The following is a 23,471-nucleotide window of genomic DNA, read 5'->3' as shown; positions in this document are numbered from 1 at the left end:
CAGCGCTTTCCCCTCGCCCCTCCTCCGCTGCTGCGGATTTTTCCGCTCTGCAGGAAAATTATAGCTATCTATATTTCCTTTTTCGGGTTTTGTGGCTGTCCTGGATCACGAGCTCTGTTTTTTTTGGGTCTGAATAGGTTTCCAACCCGATCTGAATCTATTTGGGGCAGAATCTATATTCCTTTTTTTCGGGTTGAGGCTGTTCTGGATTGCAGTTTCTGCTCTGGGCGTTGGGAGCCGGATCGCTCGGGGAACCCGCCGCCTCCTTTCTTCGTAGCGCCCCCTCCTCCTTCCCCACCCCTGGGGGGGCCTTTCCCGCCTGGAGATGCGGAGGATGGAGGCCAGGTGATGGCACCGCGGCGCCCCGCTTGGCCCCGGGGGAGGATCGGAAGCGCCCGAGGGCTCCGCCGCGGCGGCACCGAGATCCGGAGCCCGCTCCGGGTCCAGCGTCTGGGCAGCTGCCGCTAAGGAAGGGACCCCCGCCCGCCTGCCCGCCCCTGTGCCGCTCTCGACTCATCCCCGCCTCCCTCCATCTCTGATGAAAATGGAACCGGAGTTGCTCAGGACGCTTTCCGATCACCCGGGCGCCAAACCGGATCGGTTGGCGCTGGGGCACCTGGCGGGGACGTTCCTCCTCCTGGACCCCCAGAGAGGACCTTTGGCGAACACGGACTTGGTGCTGCTGGCGCGGGAAAGCCCCGCCGGGGGCGCCCCCTTGATCCTGCGCGGCGGCGCCGGCGAGAAAGCGCCGCTGGCCCCGGAGCCGGTCCTGAACGGGATCCACCTCGCCGAGGGAGACCCGCCGCCGCAGCCCTTCCTCGCCCCGGAGGAGCTGACCCGCCGCCGGGAGCTGGGCCTCGTGGTGGACCCGCAGCCCAGTGGGCCAATCAGCAGCGAGGAGAGCCACTCAGGTGCAGGGGATCTGCCCGATTGCCCCGGGGAGGGCTGGGATTTGAGGCTGGATCCGGTGCGGGACGGGATGGCCGTGGAGCGGAGCGCAGGAGCAGAGGAAGAGGCGCGAGGGGACCCCCTAGACCCGACCGGGGGCCTGGCCCTGCGGGATTTACAATTGGCTGCAGTGGAGGAGATCCCCGAGGAAGCCGGCGACGCAGAGACTCGGGAGGCGCTGGCCGCAGAAAGGCACCTGCTCTTCGGCATGGAGCCTTCTCAAGAGGAGACCAACGGGCTCCTCTTCGACGCCCCTTGGACTAAAGACAGGGATGGTTCTGGCCCCCAGGGGGACTCCTTGGCGAGGCCCTCAGACGGCCGCCTGGCTGTGGGGGGGCCCCCGGGGCGTACCGGCGTGGACCTCTTCCCTGCCTTCCACCCAGCCAGTGATCTCAGTCCTCGCGTGGAGTTCGGGGAGGCCGAGCATCTGGTGGTGGTCGAGGAGGAATCCCCACCCTCTCCAGAAGGTTCTCCTCGCCTCCGGGCCGTCTTTGATGCCCTGGACCGCGATGGCGATGGCTTTGTCCGGATAGAGGAGTTCATCCAGTTTGCCACCGTCTATGGAGCAGAACAGGTAAGGTTAGTTTGCCTATGTGAGTCGGAGGCTGCTGGCTTCTCTTACCTTCTATGCAATTAATCAGCCTCTTGTGGTTTTGTTCTTCTGCCTTTGAATGATTCTCTATTCCTCTCCTAGCTGCTTCTGCAATTTATCGGCTTGCAGGTGCTTTCTATCGGCGTGTCTTTACATTTTTATCCTGCTCTTCCGCTGAGGACTCCAGAGTGGTGGGCATAATGGTGTTTATCCTCACAACAACCCTGTGAGGTAGGTTAGGCTGAAAGATAAGTGACTGGCTCAGATCATCCAGTGAGGTCCATGGCTGAATGGAGATTTGAACTCGGGTCTCCTGGTCCTAGTCCAACACACTCTAGCTACTGTGCTGGCATTTTTAAAGTGTTGGGAAGTGAATTTTGGGCTAGGAACCTGTTCCGAGGAGCTTTTGCTGATGGTATTCCCTGTTCAGACGATTCTTCTTCTGGTTCACAGTCCTGTTTGTGTTCACAAGGAAGCTACAGCCTCTGAGGTCTACTTACAAGCAAATGTATAACCTAAGGCCTGGTTAATATATGCAAATAAAGTCAGTGGCAGTGATTTGTGGGCGGTGGGGGAGAAACTGCACCCTTTCAGGATGCAAGGTGGAGTTTGCATGTTTGATCGCTATCTCATGAACCTGCTCCACGCACCTAGAAAAATAGCTTTCTGGAGCTAGCCTTTCTCCCTTGTGTGCTAGCTTTCTGCATGCAAGGCCTTTGGGGTTTGCTTTTCTCTTTCTGTCTAAAAGGGAAGTGCTTAAACAATCTATAGGATTCTTTGCCGTGGGAGGTAGTGGTGGCTACTAGTTTGGATGGTTTTAAAAGGGGCTTAGAGAAATCCATGGAGGACAAATCCATGGCTACTAGTTTGGTGGCTGTGGGCCACCTCCAGTCTCCGAGGCTTGATGCCTCTCAATCCCAGTTGCAGAGGAGCAACAGCAGGAGAGAGAGGGCATGCCCTCACCTCTTCCCAGGGGCATCTGGTGGGCCACTGTGTGAAATGGGATGCTGGACTAGATGGGCCGCTTTGGGCCTGATCCAGCAGGGCTGTTCTTATGTCCGTAAGCCTCTCTCCATCTCAAACGGCACAGCCCAGGACAGGCTCTATATCTTGATTTTGCTGCCTGTATAAACTGGGACTACATCTGAATGTGCTTTTGGAGGGTTTTAACTTCATGACCTGTTGCAGCGGCTACACACACTAGGTGTGAGACTGTGATGGCAAGATGGTGGCATCTGGTCAGTGTTGATGCCCATCTCTCCCCAGTTCTCTGCTTCATTCATCATTCTCTACCTTCTGCAGCTGTGATGTATTACTCATGATGGCCCAGATGGGGCTGAGCGAAATTTGCCCTTCCTTGCAGGCTTTCCCCCCGCCCCCCTGGCAAGGTTAGGCTTCCAGTTGTGTGCATGAGACAGTGTTTAATAATTTTTTAAAAAGCTAAGCAGAGGCAACTTGGTGTGTATATTTAGTTGTGTCCGATTTGCGGTTGTGTTCATTCGGATCTGCTGCAAGTGTGCTGAGTTGCTAGAATTGCAAAGCTCTTGACTGCTGCTTCTCAGGGCCCAGCCCTACACCCTGCTCTGTGGTGTAGCCTTGGGCCAGTGCTGTCCTTTACCAGGGAGGGACTGTGGCAGAGTATTGGCTTTCCATGCAGAAGGTCCCCTGTTCAATCCTCGGCATCTCCAGGTAGCTAGGAGAGGGAAAGACCCTTGCCTGAAATCTTGGGCTGCTGCTGCCAGTCAGTGTAGACATAACCAAGCCTGATGGACCAATGGTCTGACTCGGCAGAAGGCAGCTTGATGTGCAGAAGGTCCCCCAGTTCAATCCCTGGCAGCATCTCCAGGTAGGAGGGGGAAAGACCCCTGCCTGAAACTTTGGAGAGCTGCTGCCAGTCTGTGTAGATAATACTGAACAAGATGGACTGACGGTCTGACACTCTGTGGCAGCATCTTATTTCTGGGGCATCACTTTGGGTGCTTCTTAGTTTAGTGTAGACACCTCTCTCTCTCTCTCTCTCTCTCTCTCACACACACACACACACACACACACACACACACACACACACACACACACCATGCCATAACCATTCTCTTGCATTCAGGAGTTCCCTACCTATTTCCACGTGCAGAACTGAAACAAATTCATCCCCTTGAACACTAGCTGTGTGGATGAACGCCCATGTGCCAGGATGTGCTAAGGTCACAGGCAATACTTGACTGTGTGTGTTCTGGACTGAGTTGTGAAACCACAAGCAAGCCCTGAAAACGACACTCCAGCAACCCTGCTTTGCACTTGATGGTGTGTGGGATGTGCGGATGCCCTTTCTCGGCTTGAAGAGGGGCTTAGGCAAACTCATGCAGGACCGGGCTATCAACGGCTACTCGTCTGAGGGCTAGAGGCCACCTCCAGCTTCAGAAGCAAGAAGCCTCTCGATCCCAGGTGCAGGGAGCAACAGCAGGAATTCCTCAGCTCCTGCCTGTGGGCTTCCCAGAGTCATCTGGTTGGGAAGCGTCTGGGGAGCCCCAAACCTGTCACCTGAGCAAGACAGATCTGGAGGGAAAGAGAGCCCCCCCCCGGCCGAGCTCCCCTTTTCAGAATGAGAGCCCCTCTGCCTACGTTAACACACTCAACTCAAGTGAACTGGACTAGATGGGCCTTGGGCCTGATCCAGCAGGGCTTTTCTGTTCATATATAAAATATTCTGCCTCTGGCACATTTTCCAGCAGTCTTTTAGTGGGGTTTTGTATTTCTTGGAGTGGTATAGTGTGGGGAGGAATATATCTCCTGATCTTGTGATGCTACCAGTTTCCCTAGGCCATCACTCCTAGGGAGTGGGGTGAACTTGCACCCGGAAAGCCCCACTCTTCATGTGTTGCTTCTGTGTGGAGCCTACCTACTGAATTGGAGTCCAGCGGCCCACTACACAGAAATCGGAAGCCATTTCCTTCCAGATTTGGAACATAGGAAGATGCTTTCTACTGAGTCAGACCCTTGGTCCGTTTAGCTCAGTATTGTCTGCACAGACTGGCAGCGGCTTCTCCAAGGTTGCAGGCAGGAGTCTCTCTCAGCCCTAGCTTGGAGATGCGGCCAGGGAGGAAACTTGGAACTTAGATGCTCTTCCCAGAGCGGCCCCATCCCCTAAGGGGAATATCTTACAGTGCTCACACATGGAGTCTCCCATTCAAATGCAAACCAGGGTGGACCCTGCTTAGCTAAGGGGACTAATCATGCTTGATAACACAAGACCAGCTCTCCTCACTTAATACTGACCAAAATGGATCAGTGGCTTGCCTCTGTATAAGTCAGTGTCCAACGTAACCATTGATAGCTGATATCGTCTTGTGTTTTCGCTGGCATAAGAACTCCACTGAACTTCTGTACTGTCTGGGTGAGTTTAACTTTCTTAGAACCTCCTTGTAGGTCACATTTGCTGTGGTGCATGATGTGATCTCAGTTGCGGGGAAAACTAGGGCGAACGAGGAAGCCGGAGGAAAGAATTCTGTCTTGTGTTGCTACTGACGCTACTCTAAAGCTATGTGGTGGATTAGCCAGATTCTTCTGTAGGGTGTGTGTTTCTGTGAGGTGTGTAGCTTCACTCAGTTTTATTGTATTTTTTAAATTTTGTTTTTACATTTATATCCCACTCTTCCTCCAAGGAGCCCAGACATGGTTAAGTTTATCCTCACAACAACCCTGTGAGGTAGGATAGGCCAAGAGACACATGACTGGCCCAGAGTCACCCATGGCTGAATGGGGATTTGAACTCGGGTCTTCCTGGTCCTAATCCAACACTCTAACCTAGGCCTGCTCAACTTAGGCCCCCCCAGCTGTTTTTGAACTGCAACTCACATAATCCCCAGCCACAGTGGCCAATCGCCAGGGATTATGGGATTATGGGAGTTGTAGGCCAACATCTGCAGGAGGGCCAAAGTTGCTTAGCCGTGCTCTAACCACTACACCACCATGGCTCCATTGTGAATACTGCAGAGTTGGTCACTAAAATCTGCCTTCAGATTTTTTGGGGTGTGTGTCTCAGTCTCTTGCCTTGAGCGGAAGTTCGAATAGTCCACCATGAGCCATGCCCACAAATGTTGCTTATCTGTCTCTTCTCGGGGAACAAATGTTCACAGTGAATTTTGCCAACATCTTCCCCCTAGAGATGGAAAAGTGGCAATAGCATTGTGGCACAGCCAACTTTCAGAGTGTTATTGCCCCTTCTTTATTTTTGCACAGAGGTAGGCTTAGAGACTGTAAGGGTTAGGGTAACAACGAATAAATTATCGTGCTCTCTCCATGGAGTAATCTTTGGAGGGCATTCCTGCCAATTCCCATTCCTCTGACAACAATGATGAAATTTTAGAGTAGGGGTTTGTTTGTTTGGTCTGCAAGCTTTTCAAACACTCTTGCAGACTTGCCCACGGTAGGCTCAATATTCAGGACAAGAAAAGCGTGAGTATATGAATACGATGAATATTTATATACTACTTTTCAACAGAAGCTCCCAAAGCGGTTTACATCACACAAACAAAAGGGCTCACAATCTAAAAAATAAACGTAAGATAGACACCAGCAACAGCCACTGGAGGGATGCTGTGCTGGGGACGGAAAGGGCCAGTTGCTCTCCCCCTGCTAAATGAAGATAATCACCATGTTAAAAAGGTGCTTCTTTGCTCAGTTTGCAGAGAACACCCAGCAAGCTGAAAGTCTTAAAATGCTCTTGCCTCTAGGGGTGCAGACCTTGTCAAAAAATAACTCAGTGTGCGTTCCCCCCATGGCACCAAGCGCCCCATCCGGTTCATGTACTAAGTGGGGTGTGTGTGTCTCTGCATGGTATGTACAATCATCCCTTGCTAACCGCGGTTTTGAGTATCTGTGACTGGGAATTGTGACTGTTCTCCCCAACCTGCAGTTTGGCAAGAATTGTTTTTAGTGATTTTTTTGGTGGGGTGGGCTTCAGAGTTTCAATCTGCTCATTCCTTTTGCTGACCCTGTCCACTCCTTGTGGTCTGGGTGTTTTGGGGGGTTCAAAAGTGCCTTTAAGCAATTGGGGGGGGGTTTCCACAAGTTTCCAGAGGTTCAATTTGCTCACTCCTCTTGCTTATTCTTGGTGATTTTAAGGGATTCCAGGTGATTTTTGGCATTTTGGGGGTATCTTTTCTTTGATTTCTTGGCCTTTTCATGACCGCAGTTCCCCTAACCCCCTGTTTCCCATTGACTTCAATTGCTCATCAACTGTGAATTTGCCAACAGTCAATTATTATCTTTTACATGTATATCCTGCTCTTCCTCCAAGGAGCCCCCAGAGCAGTGTACTATATAGTTGGGTTTCTCCTAACAACAACCCTGTGAAGTAGGTTAGGCTGAGAGAGAAGTGACTGGCCCAGAGTCACCCAGCAGGTATCATGGCCGAATGGGGATTTGAACTCAGGTCTCCCCAGTGCTAGTCCAGCACTCTAACCACTACACCACGCTGGCTCATTTGTGGGCACGGCTCATGGTGGGCTATTCGAACTTCCTCTCAAGGCAATAGACTGAAACCCTCCTAAAGTCTGAAGGCAGAGAAAGCCCAAGACAGATTTTAGTGACCAACTCTGCAGTGTTCACAATGGAGCCATGGTGGTGTAGTGGTTAGAGCAGGGCTGAGCAACTTTGGCCCTCCTGCAGATGTTGGCCTACAACTCCCGTAATCCCTGGCGATTGGCTCTCTTAGAGGTGTCTCAATCGGTGGTTTGCTTGCAAGTCGGAAGCAGAGTTTTGAGCGAGACTGCTAAGAGAATGTGTGTGTGGAGTGATGTGATATCACAAAGCTAGAGTAATCCAGTAGAGTCTTGAAGGCAAGATGTCGGAGACTCTCTGCTTCAAGCCTTGTGTGGATGGGTAGCTCCAGATACGTTGGCAGATACTGGTTGCAATTAAGAATACTCGATATATGGCTTGTTGGAAGTGCTCAAGGTGTTACTCGCATATCCCCGGTAACTTTTCCTATTTGTACGCAGGCATCTACAAATCCGCTTGCCAGTGGTGAGTGCCCGCAGCCCTCTGGCAAGCTGGTCCTATGGTAGCAAGCATGAATTGTCCACTTTGCTAAGTAGGGTCTGCTCTGGTTTGCATTTGAATGGGAGACTACATGTGTGAGCACTGGAAGATATTCTTCTTGGGGAATGGAGCCGCTCTGGGAAGAGCATCTAGGTTCCAAGCTGGTCTTGTGGTCACAAGCATGACTTGTCCCCTTAGCTAAGCAGGGTCTGCCCTGGTTATAAATGAATGGGAGACTAGAAGTGTGAGCACTGTAAGAGATTCCCCTTAGGGGATGGAGCCGCTCAGGGAAGAGCATGAGAAGGTTTCAAGTTCCCTCCCTGGCAGCATCTCCAAGATAGGTCTGAGATAGACTCTTGCCTGCAGCCTTGGAGAAGCCGCTGCCAGTCTGTGAAGACAGTAGTGAGCTAGATGGACCAATGGTCTGACTCCATATTCTCTCTAATTTTTTTTTTTTCATCTGTGTGTGGAATGAATTTTGTTCTGGGTGGCAGTATCAAGGCAGTATGTGCACACGTGCATTCAGAGTGGAATCTTCCTGATTCAACCTGAGTGGGATCTAAAATTAGCAGAGTGGACAACCCAAAACTTGTGAGTGTGCGTATGTGTGCACGCCTTAGAGGGACTGACTCAGTAGACTAATCAATCAGTCGTCATTATTACAGTCCAAGACCAGCATAAGATAGAAAGTAGAGCATGATTCAAAATAATAAAAACAAATTATGGAACCATAAAATTATATTTCTTTAAAATTCCTACTCTAATAGTATGAAGCTCTATTGTAATAGTATAAAGCTTCTGTCCTTAGAAAAGAGGGTAGCTATGAAATTATTAAACAGCTGACTCAGTAGAAGGCTGCTTCCGATGTTCCTATGACACCCAGCACCACACAGATCTCCTCCCCAGAGGTCTTCTTTCTGCTGCAACTTTTGAGCAGGTAACAAACCGCAGGGATCTGAGCAGGAGGAGAGGACTTCCCCCGTTTCTTACCCTCTCTGCATCCCAGTGCAAATGATAAAAGACCTGCATCTCACCTTCTAAGCCCTCTGCCTGTGTGCCAGTAAAGGATCTGAGAGAAATTTGGGGACTAGCGGTGATAATGTTAATAGCCGGCTAGTGAGTGACACCTAAATTTGTGGATCCCCACTTATTGGGAAAGGCCTCGCTTACCTTTCAGGTTGTGCCGGCATTCCAGTTCTAGGAGAGTGTCTCTGAACGTCACTCCTGCCTGGATTTCCCTTTTATTATTGATGCTCCTCTTAGATTTCTCTTCTCAGATTTCCTCCCACCATGCTTGACCATGCTATAGTCTTTCATGAGTTCCTTTTGTTCAGCCTTGAGGGGAAGCTCCTTCAAATATCCATGCGTTGTCCTGACATCTCTCACTTGTCCCTCGCCCGGGTCCTGCATTATTATTATTATTATTATTATTATTATTATTATTATTATTATTATTAATTCAATTTCTATACCACCCTTCCAAAAATGGCTCAGGGTGGTTTACACAGAGAACTAACAAATAAATAAGATGCATGGCTTGTCTCTTTCCCCCGAGGCCAGCCCAGGGGGTTTTGGTACCCGAGGTGAGGCTTGACTTTTGGTGCTCCCCAGCCAAGAAGTGCAGAGCCCTGGAGTTAATTTGTGTCGCTCATTTACAAGGTCAAATGGCCAGCCCTTAGGAACATAGGAAGCTGCCATATACTGAGTCAGACCATTGGGCTATCTAGCTCAGTATCGTCACTCTGGGAAGAGCATCTAGGTTCCAAGTCCCCTCCCTGGCAGCATCTCCAAGATAAAGCTGAGAGAGATTCCTGCCTACAACCTTGGAGAAGCTGCTGCCGGTCTGTGAAGACAATACTGGGCTAGATAGACCAATGGTCTGACTCAGTATATGGCAGCATCTTATGTTCCTATGAAACGATCCTCTGCAAAGCAGTCACTTCTCTATATAATTCGAAACCTTGAAGGCTGGCTGCCGGGAAAAGCTGAGCTTAATTTGCCATACAAAGGAGCGAAAGGTTGCAGTGCAGACCAATCTCCTTGGCATCCTGTCAGCCTCATGGTGCGAGTGAGATTCCAAAGAATTTCTCCTCTGCACAAAGTAGTGGTGGGGCTGGGTCAGAAATCGCTGATTGGAAGCAGAACTTGGAGCAGCGTTGGGGCGAGAGGCAAAATTGGTTAGAGAGGCGACTCATATTTGTGGTGGTGTTTTCAGCCAGAACAGTAGTTTGCCCAGACTCTGTCCTCTGTGTGATTGGATTTCCTTTCCGCCTTCTCTTGCTCTACTCCGCCTCCTCACCCAGTCCAGCGTTGCACTTTCTGAAGTCAATAGTCCTGTGATCGAGCTGCCAGATTTGGGAAATGAAAGGACAAAAAGCCTGCAACTTGCTGTTTTCTTAAAACAAAACAAAACATTGAGACCCCTTTCTCTGTTAGGAACATAAGAAGCTGCCCTATACTGAGTCAGACCTTTGGTCCATCGAGCTCAGTATTGTCTACCCAGACTGGCAGCAGCTTCTCCAAGGCTGCAGGCAGGAGTCCCTCTCAGCCCTATCTTGGGGCTGCTAGGGAGGGAACCTGGAACCTTCTGCATGTAAGCATGTGGAGGTTCTTCCCAGAGCGGCCCCACCCCCTGAGAGGAATATCTTGCAGTGCTCACATGCGGTCTCCCATTCAAATGCAAACCAGGGTGGATCATTCTCAGCAAAGGGGACCATTCATGCTTGCTACCACAAGACCACCTCTCCTTCCATACTCTTACCGTTAATGTGCTTTGAGCTCTCTCTGTCCGCACCTCAAATGTCTATGGCAGTGCTCTAAGTTGGGGGCAAAAACCTCTTGCCAGTCTGGCTGGTCTCAAAGCCCCGCCCCTCCTCTTCTAGCCACACCCATTTAGTGCCCGCCAGAGTCCCCTCTAACAGGGATTCCCAGATGTTGTGGACTACAACTCCCAGAATCCCCAAGCAAAAGCCGTTGCAGCTGGGGATTCTGGGAATTGTAGTCGACAACCTCTGGGAATCCCTGGGAACACTAGTCCTGCATCTTTGGCTTGGCCTCTTTAGAGAGAAACATCCAAAGTCATACGGGAAGAATTCCTTCTTCACTTCCCTTGCCACTAAGCAGCTGCAGGCTGCCTGTGCACACAATGCGTTAAGGAGTGGGGCTCTGGTCCAAGGCAAATGGCCAGCCTCCCACTCAGGCTTGAGTCCTGCTAGTTTGCTGGGAAACCTTTTTCCCCTCTGCCTCTCTCGACAGCATTCCAAAAACCTTTGATTATTTTTTTAACCAAACCAAAACCAAAATGGCCTTATGGCAGGGGTACTTCTGTGGTACTCCAGATGTTGCTGAATTATTATTAATAATAATACTTATATACTATACTGCTTTTCAACTGAAAAGCCCTCAAAGTGGTTTCAAATAAATAAACAGGGTGGTCCCCTGGCCCCCCCCCAAAGGGCTCACAATCTAAAAATGAAACATAAGACACCAGCAACAGCCACTGGAGGGATGCTGTGCTGGGGCTGGATAGGGCTAATTGCTCTCCCCATGCTCAACGTAAGAGAAATATGACTTATTATTTTTAGCAGAAATGTTGAGAGAGGCACCACTGTGAAAGGAAAAACACAGGGACCATGAGATCTTCCCCTGCACTGCCACTGCCTCTTGCATACGAGCTAAAGCATTTCATGTTTCTCAAGTCAAATACGAATGACAAGAAATTGAAGGTGGGGATGATGGGAGTTGTAGTTCAGCAACATCTGGAGTGCCACTGGTTGGGAACCCCTGCCTTATGCTGCTGCTCTCTTCTTGACTTTCACTCAGGGCGGCCCATCGATGAGGCAAGTGGAGGTGATGGCTTCAGGTGGCAGATCATTGGGGGGGTGGCGGCAGCCTGAGTTGCCTCCTGTGCTTGCGGGACTTGAAAAGGAGTGGAAGAGGAAGCAGACGAGACCAGCAACTCTAGAACAACTAGCATTGGGGGGGGGGGAGCAAAGGGAGGGCAAAGAACATCATTAGGGGAGCCAGGATTTTGCTAGACATTTGATACTTACAGAGGAAAGGGAATCAGTGCTAACTTATTGGCCTATTAATGAAGCTTGCTTGGCATTTTCAAACTTATTCAGGACATGGGCCAGACTCCACTAGAAAAATGTGGTCTTTTAAAATATTATTATTAGGCCCAACCTTCCAGTCTGTGTTCCAGGCTAGTTTCCTCTTCCTGTCTGTAGTCCCTGTTAACTGGGTAAAGAGGCACCTTTTAAATGTGGGGATTCTCTTTATTGAGCAGGGGGAGAGTCACTGGCCCTCTTCACCCCCAGCACAGGACCTCCAGTGACTGTTGCTGGTGTGTGTCTTATATCTCTTTTTAGATTGTGAGCCCTTTGGGGACAGAGGGCCATCTTATTTATTTGTTGTTTCTCTATGTAAACCGCTTTGGAAACATTTGCTGAAAAGCAGTATATAAATATTTGTTGTTGTCGTTGTCTAAGACCATGTGGCAGGAAAGGCTGGGGTGAGGGGAGAGAGCTCAGGGGAGAGAGAGAGAGAGCGAGCGAGCTCAGGGGAGATGACCTGCACACACCCCCGCCTACACACACACACACACACACACACACACACACACACACACACACACACACACACAGTCTCCCCAGCCCAGTTTCTGGCCAGGAAGGAAGTGAAGAGGTCTCCTACCTACCTGGCTGCACTACGTCCTGCTGATTGTTCTGGGATTGAGAGGAGTGAGTGAATCTTCTTTAAACCACAAAGGCTTTTGACAATAATTCAAGCTAGAAGATCATAATAGACAAAGACAGTATTCTCTGCCACTTTGCTATGAAATTCCAGTCTCTTGGATGGGGGAACAAAAAGGGGTGTGGGGGATTTTTTTTTTTTTTTTGGAGGGGCACCTGCTACTCCTCCTTGAGAGGAGAAGGATGGGCTAGAGTGGCGGCGGGAGACGAGAGTGGTGGGCTAGAGTGGCGGCGGGAGAGGAGAAGGATAGGCTAGAGTGGCAGAGGCTGTGGTGGGCTAGAATCCCCCTACCACTCTTCTCCTCCATGCCAGCTGGTGCACTGCCAAATAAGGGAGGGGTAGCATTTGGCACTCTGCCTCGGGCACCTGAACATCTTTGGGCGTCTTTGCTTCCACTGCTGCTGCTGCAGCCCACGCTTTTCCGTAAGCGTTGGGTGACAGCTGATTCCATACAAATTAACAGGGGATGACGTTGCCTAAAGTCTAAGAAATGCCGACAAAGTGCACTGAAAAGCTGGATACTTCCTTGGAATCTGCTGTTGTGCAAAAGTCCAGATTGCGGACCGAAACCGGAGGGTTGGTTTGTTAATGCCTAACTGTGCCTCCTTCCTGTTGCTTTTGCCTTTATCTCTTGATTTTTATGCTCCCTGGACAAGTTGTTATCTCTGGCTGACCTGGCTCTGGGGCATTTCTTGTGTGTGTGCAGGCTGAGCTCTCTTCCGAGCACTTCCAGGGGCGGGGAAGGCACTGGGGCTGACGAGAACTAGGCTAGCAAAGGTGGTGGGTTCTGGCACAGCCCACGGCTTATATAATAGAACAACTTGGCTGCTTCGTGCTGGGATTCTTGTAGTGCTCTGCGTTCCTGGTTTGATTTTTGTTTCCTGCTCTAGATTTGTGTTTTCTCTCTCTCTCTAGAGGGAATAGGAAGGTAGGAAGCGATCCTTGGGGCCGACACGGCTTAACTGTGGCTCAGGTTTTCGTGGACGGAAGCCCACTCTGCCGACCGCTGGTTACTTAAGTGGATAGGTGCATACACCCCAAGTAGAGAGGAGAAAAAGGGAGAGATGGCTGGCTCCCAAATGACAGGAGAAGGACTGGAAATGCCTATATTGGGCAGCAGCGATCTAGGAAGATGTTGAAAGGCATCATCTCATATTGTGGGGGAGGAGGCAATGGTCAACCCCTCCTGTATTCTACCAAAGACAACCACAGGGCTCTGTGGCCTCCAGGAGTCGACACCGACTCAACAGCGCACTTTACCTTCACCACAAGACCAGCTCTCCTTTCTCTGGTTGGACAGGACCAGTTGCTGACTCCCTGCGGAATAAGAGAATCGTCCCTTTAAAAGGTGCCACTTTGCTCAGTCGGCAGCAGGGCCTCATTGGACTTGCTTTCCAGAGCCCGGTCTCTGTGGCCCTCCTCTGAACCTGTCGCAGGTGATCCATGCCCTCAACACGCCGTGCCCCAAACTGGACACGATGTTCTGCGCTTGACGGAGCTCGCTTGGAATAAGGTGGAACGGTTGCTTCTCGTGACCTGGACGCAATGCCTCCGTTTTATGCAGACTGCGATGGCTTTGCTGGCGATAGATCTTGCCACGTGCCACGACGCCCAGAGACCTCGTTAAATAAGGCGCTGCTGCCAGTGAGGAAGGGAAGAGGGAGTTGTGACGGTCTTCCGTCCACCTGGCCACTGAGACCGAAGCCTCGGTATAGGATCAGCCTGAGCCGTCTCTCTTGGTTGGTCTCGTGTGTGACGTTGCTGAGATCTGGAATAAGTGATGGCTGGTATGGGTCAGCGGGTTGGGGGGCATAAAGGGTCGTAGGGAGGCAGCGCCCCCTAGAGCAGGCTGCTTCCAGCTCCCTGCGTGGCTCTCTGCACTGCCTGGGGTGCTGTTACTGCAGGACAGGGCTTTCCCCAGCTGTGGTCCTCCAGATGTTGCCGAACTAAAACTCCCTTCGTTCCCCCGCCGCAAATAAATGGTGGCTGGGAATGCTGGAAGTTGTCGTTGGGCAACATCTGGACCGTGTCCCCCGTAACAGGAATCCCCAGATGCTGCTCACTACAACTCCCATCACCCCCTGTGGCTGCATCATTGCAGTGGGGGGGTGATGGGTTTTTTAGTCCACCTCCGGGAACTTCTGTGGCAGGATAGTCCTACCTTCAGGCCAGTAAAAGAAGTCACCGTGGGCCAGATCGGGCCCCCAGGCCGGGCTTAAGTTTGGTACTTCCCTTGCTGCGATGATGTGGGAAAGATGGGTCATAAGGGGTGGGGGTGGGGGGAGAATGGGAGTCTGTCAGCCTGCATCTGACTCACTGGAGATCTTCTGCCAAGTGTTCCATAATACCACGCAGTCATCTTCTGCATGTGAAAGTGCCGCCTCCTTCCCCCGGTGATCCTGGAACAGCTTGCTACTGCATCTGCGGTGCGAGGGAGACCTGTCCACGCAGCTTCAAAGTGCGTCCCTGGAGGAGAATGGGGTGTGCTGTTTCATCAGCTCCTGAAAGTTCTCCGTCTCTCTCCTCCAGAAGAGCGGCAGTGTCTGGATTCCCAGGCGGGTGCTCCGTGGAACTGGAGCCGTCTCTTCCCAGAAGCATTGGCAGTGCAGCGGTTTGGATGAACGAAACACTCGAGGCGGCTTCCTGTTGGTTTGAGTAATAGAAATGCTTGACTAACAAGCATAAGGTTGCCGGTTCAAGTCCCTGCTTGTGCTATATTGGTCAGCAGCCATATAGGAAGATGCTGAAAGGCATCATCTCACACAGCGGGGGAGGAGGCAATGGTCCACCCCTCCTGTATTCTACCAAAGACAACCACAGGGCTCTGTGGTCACCAGAGTCGGAACCGACTTCATGGCATACTTTTCATAGCCACTGCAGCACGATGCACTCCTCTCTTCCACCACCTCCCTTGTGTGCTGCTGGGCTGGTTATGAAAAGGGGGAGAGGATGGAGGAGGGAATGGCAGAGTACTGGAGACTCTCTGTAGAGAAACCCCAGCACTCTATGCCCTTTCCTCACTTCCTCTTCTGCTTCCTTCCCCTTCTCATAATCAGCCGGAAGGTGGAGGAGGGAGTGTGAGGCAGGCAGTGCGGAAAAAGAGGAGAGCAACCACCTTCTTGCAGAGCGGTGTCTGTGCCACCCCTGCGCTTTCTCTGCTGGTGGCAGGACAGCCTGGAGAGGTGGTGAGGGGTGTCCCAACAATGTGCCACTTGAGGAAACTGTCTCGCCTCATGGAAGGACTGCCCTGCCTTCCATAGGCACAATCCAAGAGGGTAGTTCTTTTGTGCCACCTTTCAATATAAGTTAAATGGGAACTGTGCAACAGCGAACCCATGGATTGTACTCTACATGCGACTTTGATTTTCCACCTTGAGGCCATACTTGATGTGGTGGGCAAGCCACACTTGCTTGCTTGCGAGCCAGTGGGGTGAAGTGGTTAGTGTATCTCATAGGAACACAGGAAGCTGCCATATACTGAGTCAGGCCGTTGGCCTATCTAGCTCAGTATTGTCTACACAGACTGGCAGCAGCTTCTCCAAGGTTGCAGGCAGGAGTCTCTCTCAGCCCTATCTTGGAGATGCTGCCCGGGAGGGAACTTGGAACCTAGATGCTCTTCCCAGAGCGGCTCCATCCCCTGAGGGGAATATCTTACAGTGCTCACACTTCTAGTTTCCCATTCATATGCAACCAGGGTGGACCCTGCTTAACTAAGGGGACCAGACATGCTTGCTACCACCAGACCAGCTCTCCTCTCCTAGATCTCATGAGGATCCAGGTTCAAATCCTCATTCGGCTGTGAAGCTCATTGACTGACCTTGGGCCAGTCACTATCTTTCAACCTAACTTACCACAGGGTGCTTAGAGATAAAGTTGGGAGATAAAGATAAGGTACCTAATGGTGCAGCGGGGAAGTAACTTGCCTAGCAAGCCAGAGGTTGCCAGTTCAAATCCCCTCCGGTAGGTTTCCCAGATTATGGGAAACACCTGTATTGGACAGCAGTGATATAGGAAGAGGCTGAAAGGCATCATCTCATACTGTGCGGGAGGAGGCAATGGTCAACCCCTCCTGTATTCTACTAAAGACAACCACAGGGCTCTGTGGTCACCAGGAGTGGACACTGACTCGACGGCACAACTTTACTTTTTTAAACAATATCTTAAAGGTAAAAGGGGGAGAGGAAGAACTACCACTGCTCTGAGCTAATCAGGGGATGGGGGGAGAAATATGAAATGAATATCTGTGCCATCTAATCCCCTCTTAAAGCCATCCAGGTTGTTGGCTGTCACCACATCCAGTGGCAGAGAATTCCACAAGTTGGTTATGCGTTGTGTGAAAAAGTACTTCCGTTTGCTGGTCCCAGATTTCCTGGCAATCAATTTCATGGGACCTAGAGTGCATTCAAAAATGGCCTCCCAATGCCTGCCTGCAGTTCAAAGTGGTACAGCCCACTCCACCATCTCCAGATTCTACCGCCTCATTTGGCTGTCTACACAGACCAGGCCCAGCTTAGCGCCCATAACAAGCAGGGCCTTCTCAGTGGCAGCCCCGAGGTTCTGGAATTCTCTCCCGAGATCCGTATGTATAGCCTCCTCCCTACTGAATTTCCCAACATGAAGAAAACACACTTCTCCCCCACACCCCCAGGAAACAATGGAGAACTGCTTTGTGGTTTGTGCTGCATTCTTTGGATGACGTTGATTTTTTTATTGTTTGATGTTTTGTGCTGTTGGGTATCTCTTTTAAATGTTTGTGTAACACTGTGAAATGTTTGCAGTAGCAGTTTGTCAGTTTCTAAATAAGTCAGCACGATATAAATGCATGCACACAGACGCCGAAGGCCTAGATTCTGTCTCTCTTCCTATCCTTCTGCAACAGCCCATAAAAAATGTATATGTTGCAGAATGTCCTTAAGTTGCACTAATTCTCTTAGTAGCCACCTAATGGCGTAGCGGGGAAGGAACTAGCCTAGTAAGCCAGAGGTTTCCAGTTCGAATCCCTGCTGGTATGTTTCCCAGACTGGGCAGCAGCGATATAGGAAGATGCTGAAAGGCATCATCATCTCAGACTGCGCGGGAGGAGGCAATGGTCAACCCCTCCTGTATTCTACCAGAGATAACCACAGGGCTCTATGGTCACCGGGAGTCGACATCGACTTGACGGCACACTTTACCTTTACCACAAGTCCAACTCTCCTTCTCCCTTAATGTTTGCAAGCACATAACTGAAAATCCTTCTCTTACCAACTGGTGGTCATGTCCGCAAGCCTAACCTTAAGCAAAGTGTGTGTAATTCCTGGTGGGCAGGTGGGAACCCTGCTGGACTGTGTACATTGTTCACATGCCCGACCCTGCCAACTGGCACCTAACATCATGAGTATTAGGCACCAGATAAAACCATCATTAGTTGCCCAGGGCTTTTCATAGAGGGTGTTGTTATCTGCTAGCTCCTTTTATCATTTGTTGCTGTTTACTTTCCTGCTTTTAAATGTGTAGTGGCTTTAAAGAGTCTCTCTCTCTCCCCCCACGTGTGTTTGCATATGCTGCCTCCAATCTGTGTGTCACCTTGGCAATCTTATCAGAAGGTGGAATAAAAATACATCTTAATTACATAAAATATCAACTGCTGGTGCCGGCTTGATTGCAGTGGGGGAGAAACGTTCAGTGGTAGAGCATCTGCTCCAAGGATCCCCAGATCCCGTCTCGGATCCCCAGATCCCGTCTCGGATCCCGGCTTCTGTTTGGAAGGGACTTTAGAGGTCTGCAGGTTCACCCCTGTGTTCCCTGTAACAGGGATTCCCAGATGTTGACTGCGACTCACATAATCCTGCTCGGTCCAAGGAGGCCATTGCAGCTCGGGAGGGTGAGAGTTGTCAACATCTCGGAGTCCCTATTAGAGGGAAGGCTGGTCTTGCCCGCAGCTCAGTGCCGCCAAGGGGAGGAGAGCTGGTCTTGTGGTAGCAAGCATGGATGGTCCCCTTTGCTAAGTAGGTTCCCCCTTGGTTTGCATTTCAATGGGGAACTACATGTGTGAGCGCTATAAGAGATTCCCCGTAGGAGATGGGGCAGGTCTGGGAAGAGCATGTGCCTGCTTCCCTGCAGAAGGTTCCACGTTCCCTCCCTGGCAGCATCTCTAAGATAGGGCCAAGACAGATTCCTGTCTGCAACCTTGGAGAAGCTGCTGCCAGTCTGTGTAGGCAATACTGAGCGAGATGCATCAGTGGTCTGACTCGGTATATGGCAGGTGCGTGTGTTCCTACGTGGCTACAATGTTCCTGATAGATGCCCAGCAAAGAAGAGCCTGTTCAGGAGAGACTCCAGAAAATGAGGCAGACAGTTCTTACAGCCGGGACACGGTTGAGCTCCAGGTAGGTAGGAGCATAGGAAGACTCTGGAGAGTTACTAGTGCTGCCAGTCAGTGTAGACAATACGGGGCTGTGGATGATGGGAGTTGTAGTCCAGCAACATTTGAGGACCCAAGGTTAGGAACCTTTGCCCTAGTGTGGCCCAGGAGTCAACAAGTGTGCAGCCTTTATTTCAGCCCCCCAAAGGGGCAAAGACCAAGACTTCAATGCCAGGAATGTGGATGCCTTGTCTGAAGTCAAAACAGAGTAGCAGGACAGTAGATCTAATTGTTGACAAGATCTCTTCGCATCTCTCCTGACGCCTTCACTCCCAGATGTCTTGACTGGAATTCACTGGAGACCCCCATGGGAGGAGAGGTAGTCTTGTGGCAGCAAGCCTGACTTGTCCCCTTAGCTAAGAAGGGTCCACCCTAGTTGCACATGAAAGGGAGACTAGAAGTGTGAGCGCTGTAAGAGATTCCCCTTAGGGGATGGAGCCGCTCTGGGAAGAGCATCAGAAGGTTCCAAGTCCCCTCCCTGGCAGCATCTCCAAGATAGGGCGGAGAGAGATTCCTGCCTGCAACCTTGGAGAAGCCACTGCCGGTCTGTGAAGACAATACTGAGCTAGATGGACCATGGGTCTGACTCAGTATAATGGCAGCTTCCTGTGCTCCTCAGTCGAGGCAACCGTGGGGAAGAAGGACCAGACCTAAGGGTCCTGCCCCAGCTATTGATAGCACCCCAGTAATCCAGAAGGATGCATGTGTGCCCACCCCCAAATAACGATTAGGATTCTGGGGCTGCAGTCTCCTCTCTTCCTTGCCTTGCCCCTCCCCACTCCTCACCTTCCGAAATGGGTAAGAAAAGAGAATGCGGTCATTCAACGTTGAACTCTGTTCAACTTTCCAAGTTCAGGAAGACGAATATTTGGTGCCTCGGGCACACCCATTCATTCGCAGTGCCTTGTTTTGCTATGGCGGCTTTTGCGGTCCAGGCATGGAGAATATTTCCTGGACTCGGTAGAATTACAGGCCCCCCCCCCCCCCGCCGCCCCCCACAGTATAACTTTTTAAGACCCAGCCTTCCATAAATCCTCCAGTCTCCTGCTCCCCCTGCCCTGGCTGCTAGAACGGGTTTGTGTGGTTTTTTTGGAGTGGTTTCTGTAAAGAAATCTCCGTGAAGCGTATGGCCATCCTTTTCTATACCATGCTTGTAATGGGAATTACAATGCATGCTTTGTTCTCAAGGTAGCCTCTCTCTTATATCTGGCATCCTTCTGGTCTAACTTGTTTTTTGCCTGGGAGTAAATATTGTTGCGGAGTAATTATTTCTTGTTTACACAGTCCAGACAGGTGTTATTGACTGGTTTGTTTTATCCAGACATCAAGTCCTTCCCAAGGACCTGGGATGGCTGAATTTTATTGTCAATGTTGTTGCTGTTGTTATAGATAGCGTCGCAGAATATAGGCTGTTCCCAGTAAAGCTGCTTTTTGTAATTGGCTGATGGTGATTTCTGTGGCCCCTATGGTGTTGAGGTGCTCTTCAAGAAGTCCTGGAAATAATAAAGCAGCAAATAACAGTAGTGTCAAAGAAGATTAGCAGATTTGAAGCCAGAATTACACAACACAGGCAGAATCTCCAATTCCAGTCGAATCAGAGACGTTTCTACCAAAGCATAGAAGGAGAAACTGCAAGAAACGTAGAAACACCAAATAAAGAAGAAACAGTGCAATTCTGGGGGAAATTATGGGACAACCCAATAGATTATAATAAAAAAGCGGAGGAGTTGTTGTTGTTGTTTCGATTTCTATACTGCCCTTCCAAAAATAGCTCAGGGTGGTTTACACAGAGAAATAATAAATAAATAAGATGGCTCCCTGTCCCCAAAGGGCTCACATTCTAAAACGAAACATAAGATAGACACCAGCAACAGTCACTGGAAGTACTGTGCTGTGGTGGATAGGGCTAGTTACTCTCCCCCTGCTAAATAAAGAGAATCACCACGGTAAAAGGTGCTTCTTTGCCCAGTTATGTCATTGAGTACCTGTAACCGAGTAGTGTCGTTGAGTACCTGTAACCCAATCCTTGCCTGTAGGCAGAACGGGTTTTCTTCATTTGTGTGGCTGCCTACAGATCATGTAACGGGCACCTTTTTACTACCTTTTAATTGCTGAGCCAGGCCCATAGACTTTGGCCAGTGATACCATCTTGGGGGATGCATGCTCATAATGATTTTTGGCCATGACTGTCCCCCTAAGAGATGGGAAGGAAGAGAGAGCTTTCTGTGCATCATCACCCTTTCCCTATACCAACTCCCAAACAATTAGGATAAAATTGCAGTCATTTTTGGCCAGAGCAAATTGGCTCAGTGCAGGCATAACATTAAACCATGGTTAGCAGCAGTCACAGTTTGCCTTAACCCTGGTTGAAAATCCTAGCTGAAATGACAGTTAAAATGCCAAATCATACAGGGAGACACCAGTGAGACCTGCTAGTTGCCATGTAAGCAGAGAGACAGGGAGTCTGCTTCAACCATGGTTATTTTGGTATTGATGTAGCACTTCACCGCGGTTAACACAAACCCTGATCATCTCAACCTCTGTGTTTGTGCACATGTAAAGTTCAGCACTGAATTAGCATGCTGAGTCTGGGGTATATGCTCCAAGTGATTGGATGTGGCACAGGCACAGAATCCATCCTCCTGAAGATCTTGCTTTAAATAGCAGTGAAAGCCAAGTTTCTCGTCCTTATGGATTTGTGTAAACCAGAATTGCAGAAGCTCTCTGAACAGTGTTGAGGAAAGTGTCCCTCTCTTGGGATGTCACAGCAGCTGATGAAAGAGCCATGCAGGACACAGATCAAGGAACGCGGGCATAGATGAGGCTCTCCTAGATGGAGTCAGACCATTGGTCATCCAGCCCGGTATTGACTCTCCTGGTTGGCAGCTGTTCTTCCCAGATCTGGGACCTGATCCACTGTTAATCAGACGCCAAAGATTGAACCTGGGACCAATTGCGATCAAAGGGTGCACTCATAGGAACATAGGAAGCTGCCTTATGCTGAGTCAGACCATCTAGCTCGGTATTATCTACACAGACTGGCAGTGGCTTCTTCAAGGTTTTAGGCAGGAGTCTCTCTCAGCCCTATCTTGGACATGCTGCTAGGGAGGGAACTCGGAACCTAGATGCTCTTCTCAGAGCAGTCCCATCCCCTAAGGGTAATATCTTCCAGTGCTCACACATGTAGTCTGCTAAGGAAGAAAGGAAGCTGCCATATACTGAGTCAGACCCTTGGTCCATCACGCTCAGTATGGTCTACCCAGACTGGCAGCGGCTTCTCCAAGGTTGCAGGCAGGAATCTCTCTCAGCCCTCTCTTGGAGATGCTGCCAGGGAGGGAACTTGGAACCTTCTGCTCTTCCCAGAGCAGCTCCATCCCCTGAGGGGAATCTCTTCCAGTGCTCACACATGTAGTCTCCCATCCAAATGCAAACCAGGGCAGACCCTGCTTAGCTAAGGCAAAAAGTCATGCTTGCTACCAATAGACAGCTCTCCTCTCCACCTGATCCGAGTTGTGGCATCACCTGCATGTGTATTAGGCGGAAGCACCAAGTACGCCTGCCCATATGGTCAAGAGCCTTTTTGCCGGCCGAGGCATACACGAGGACTTTGAGGGCTGGGGACCACTAGCCTCTTGCAGTGCGTTGGCTGAAGGCAGGTCTGTCTGGTTGTGCCTCTGCCGTCGGGTGTCGGCTGCTGCTTGGTCCTTGCGTGTGTGGCTTGGCTCGAATCCCACCCTTTCCTTCCTGTTGAAAAACCTGGGCGCCGGCTGAAACTGTAGCCTTGCTTCCTCCTGTGCCAGATCCATATGGAGAAAGCCTTGCTTTGGGAGGCCGTCTGTTTTGCTTTGCTTACAGGTCTCCTGTTGTCTGCATCTCGTGTGTCCCCCCCCCCCCCCCACATTGCTCCTGACTTGTTCTTAAAAACTCTCTTGCTTTTTTGTGGTTCTTTTTAACTGGTGCCCTCGAAGAATCTTCCGTCTTCTCCCCTCACCTTTGCCTGCTTCGTGCTCCTGAGCAATATCAACAATGGAAACATTTACCTAGAGGCAAGGAATTTGCATCCTGGCACACTATGCATAACCTTCTGTCTGAGGAATGTGTGTGTATGTGCCGGCCCCAAGCGAGCTTCTAGCATTCCTAAAATTACAGGTACAGGGCTGGGGGTTGTCGATGACTCGAAGCCCTCATCCCGTCCTCAGTTCTGTGGGGGTAGTCTGCAGTAGCTTAGAGACAGACGTTTTAAACGGGCCAGTCCTGGATTCGAATGTCGCTTCCATTGTGATCCCATAAGGGAAAGATAATTTTTGCCTTGCCTTTACGGGGAGGTGGTAAGAATTAGAACACCACAGGCAAAGTGCTCCTGAAGGAGAGCTGGTCTTGGGGTAGGGAGTGGAAATGGTCCCTTTTGCTAAGCAGGGTCCACCCTGGCTTGCATTTGAATGGGAGACTTCATCTGGGAGCACTGTGAAATATCCCCCCCGCAGGGGATGAGGCCCTAGTTCAGTGGAAGAGGAGCGTCTGCATGCAGAAGGTTCCAAGTTCCCTCCCTGGCATCTCCAAGTAGGGCTAGAGAGATTCCTGCCTGCAATCATGGAGAAGCTGCTGCCAGTCTGGGTAGACAATATTGAGCTAGATGGACCAAGGGTCGGACTCAGTAGAAGGCAGCTTCCTACGAATGTTTGAAAGAGCAAAGTTAAATACTGTTGGGGATGCTTAATCTCCAAATTGCTCCTT

The 23,471-nt window shown here is 50.5% G+C and overlaps 1 protein-coding gene across 2 annotated transcripts in view; it reads left to right on the top strand.

Annotated features, from left to right (window-relative positions):
• Positions 1–22: 22 nt before the first annotated feature.
• The window catches only part of RAB11FIP3 (RAB11 family interacting protein 3), a 94,898-nt gene continuing 71,449 nt past the window's right edge, over positions 23–23,471 (top strand). For both annotated transcript variants that reach the window (XM_053276702.1, XM_053276701.1), the window contains exon 1: positions 23–1,522. In XM_053276702.1, coding sequence (XP_053132677.1) covers positions 539–1,522 — 984 coding nt within the window. In that variant the 5' untranslated portion in view covers positions 23–538. The remainder of the gene's footprint in view (positions 1,523–23,471) is intronic.

The sequence above is a fragment of the Hemicordylus capensis genome, chromosome 13, assembly GCF_027244095.1.
Source record: "Hemicordylus capensis ecotype Gifberg chromosome 13, rHemCap1.1.pri, whole genome shotgun sequence".
NCBI lineage: Eukaryota > Metazoa > Chordata > Lepidosauria > Squamata > Cordylidae > Hemicordylus > Hemicordylus capensis.
Note: the sequence above shows the minus strand (reverse complement) of the source record. Positions and strands in the feature narration are given on the sequence as shown.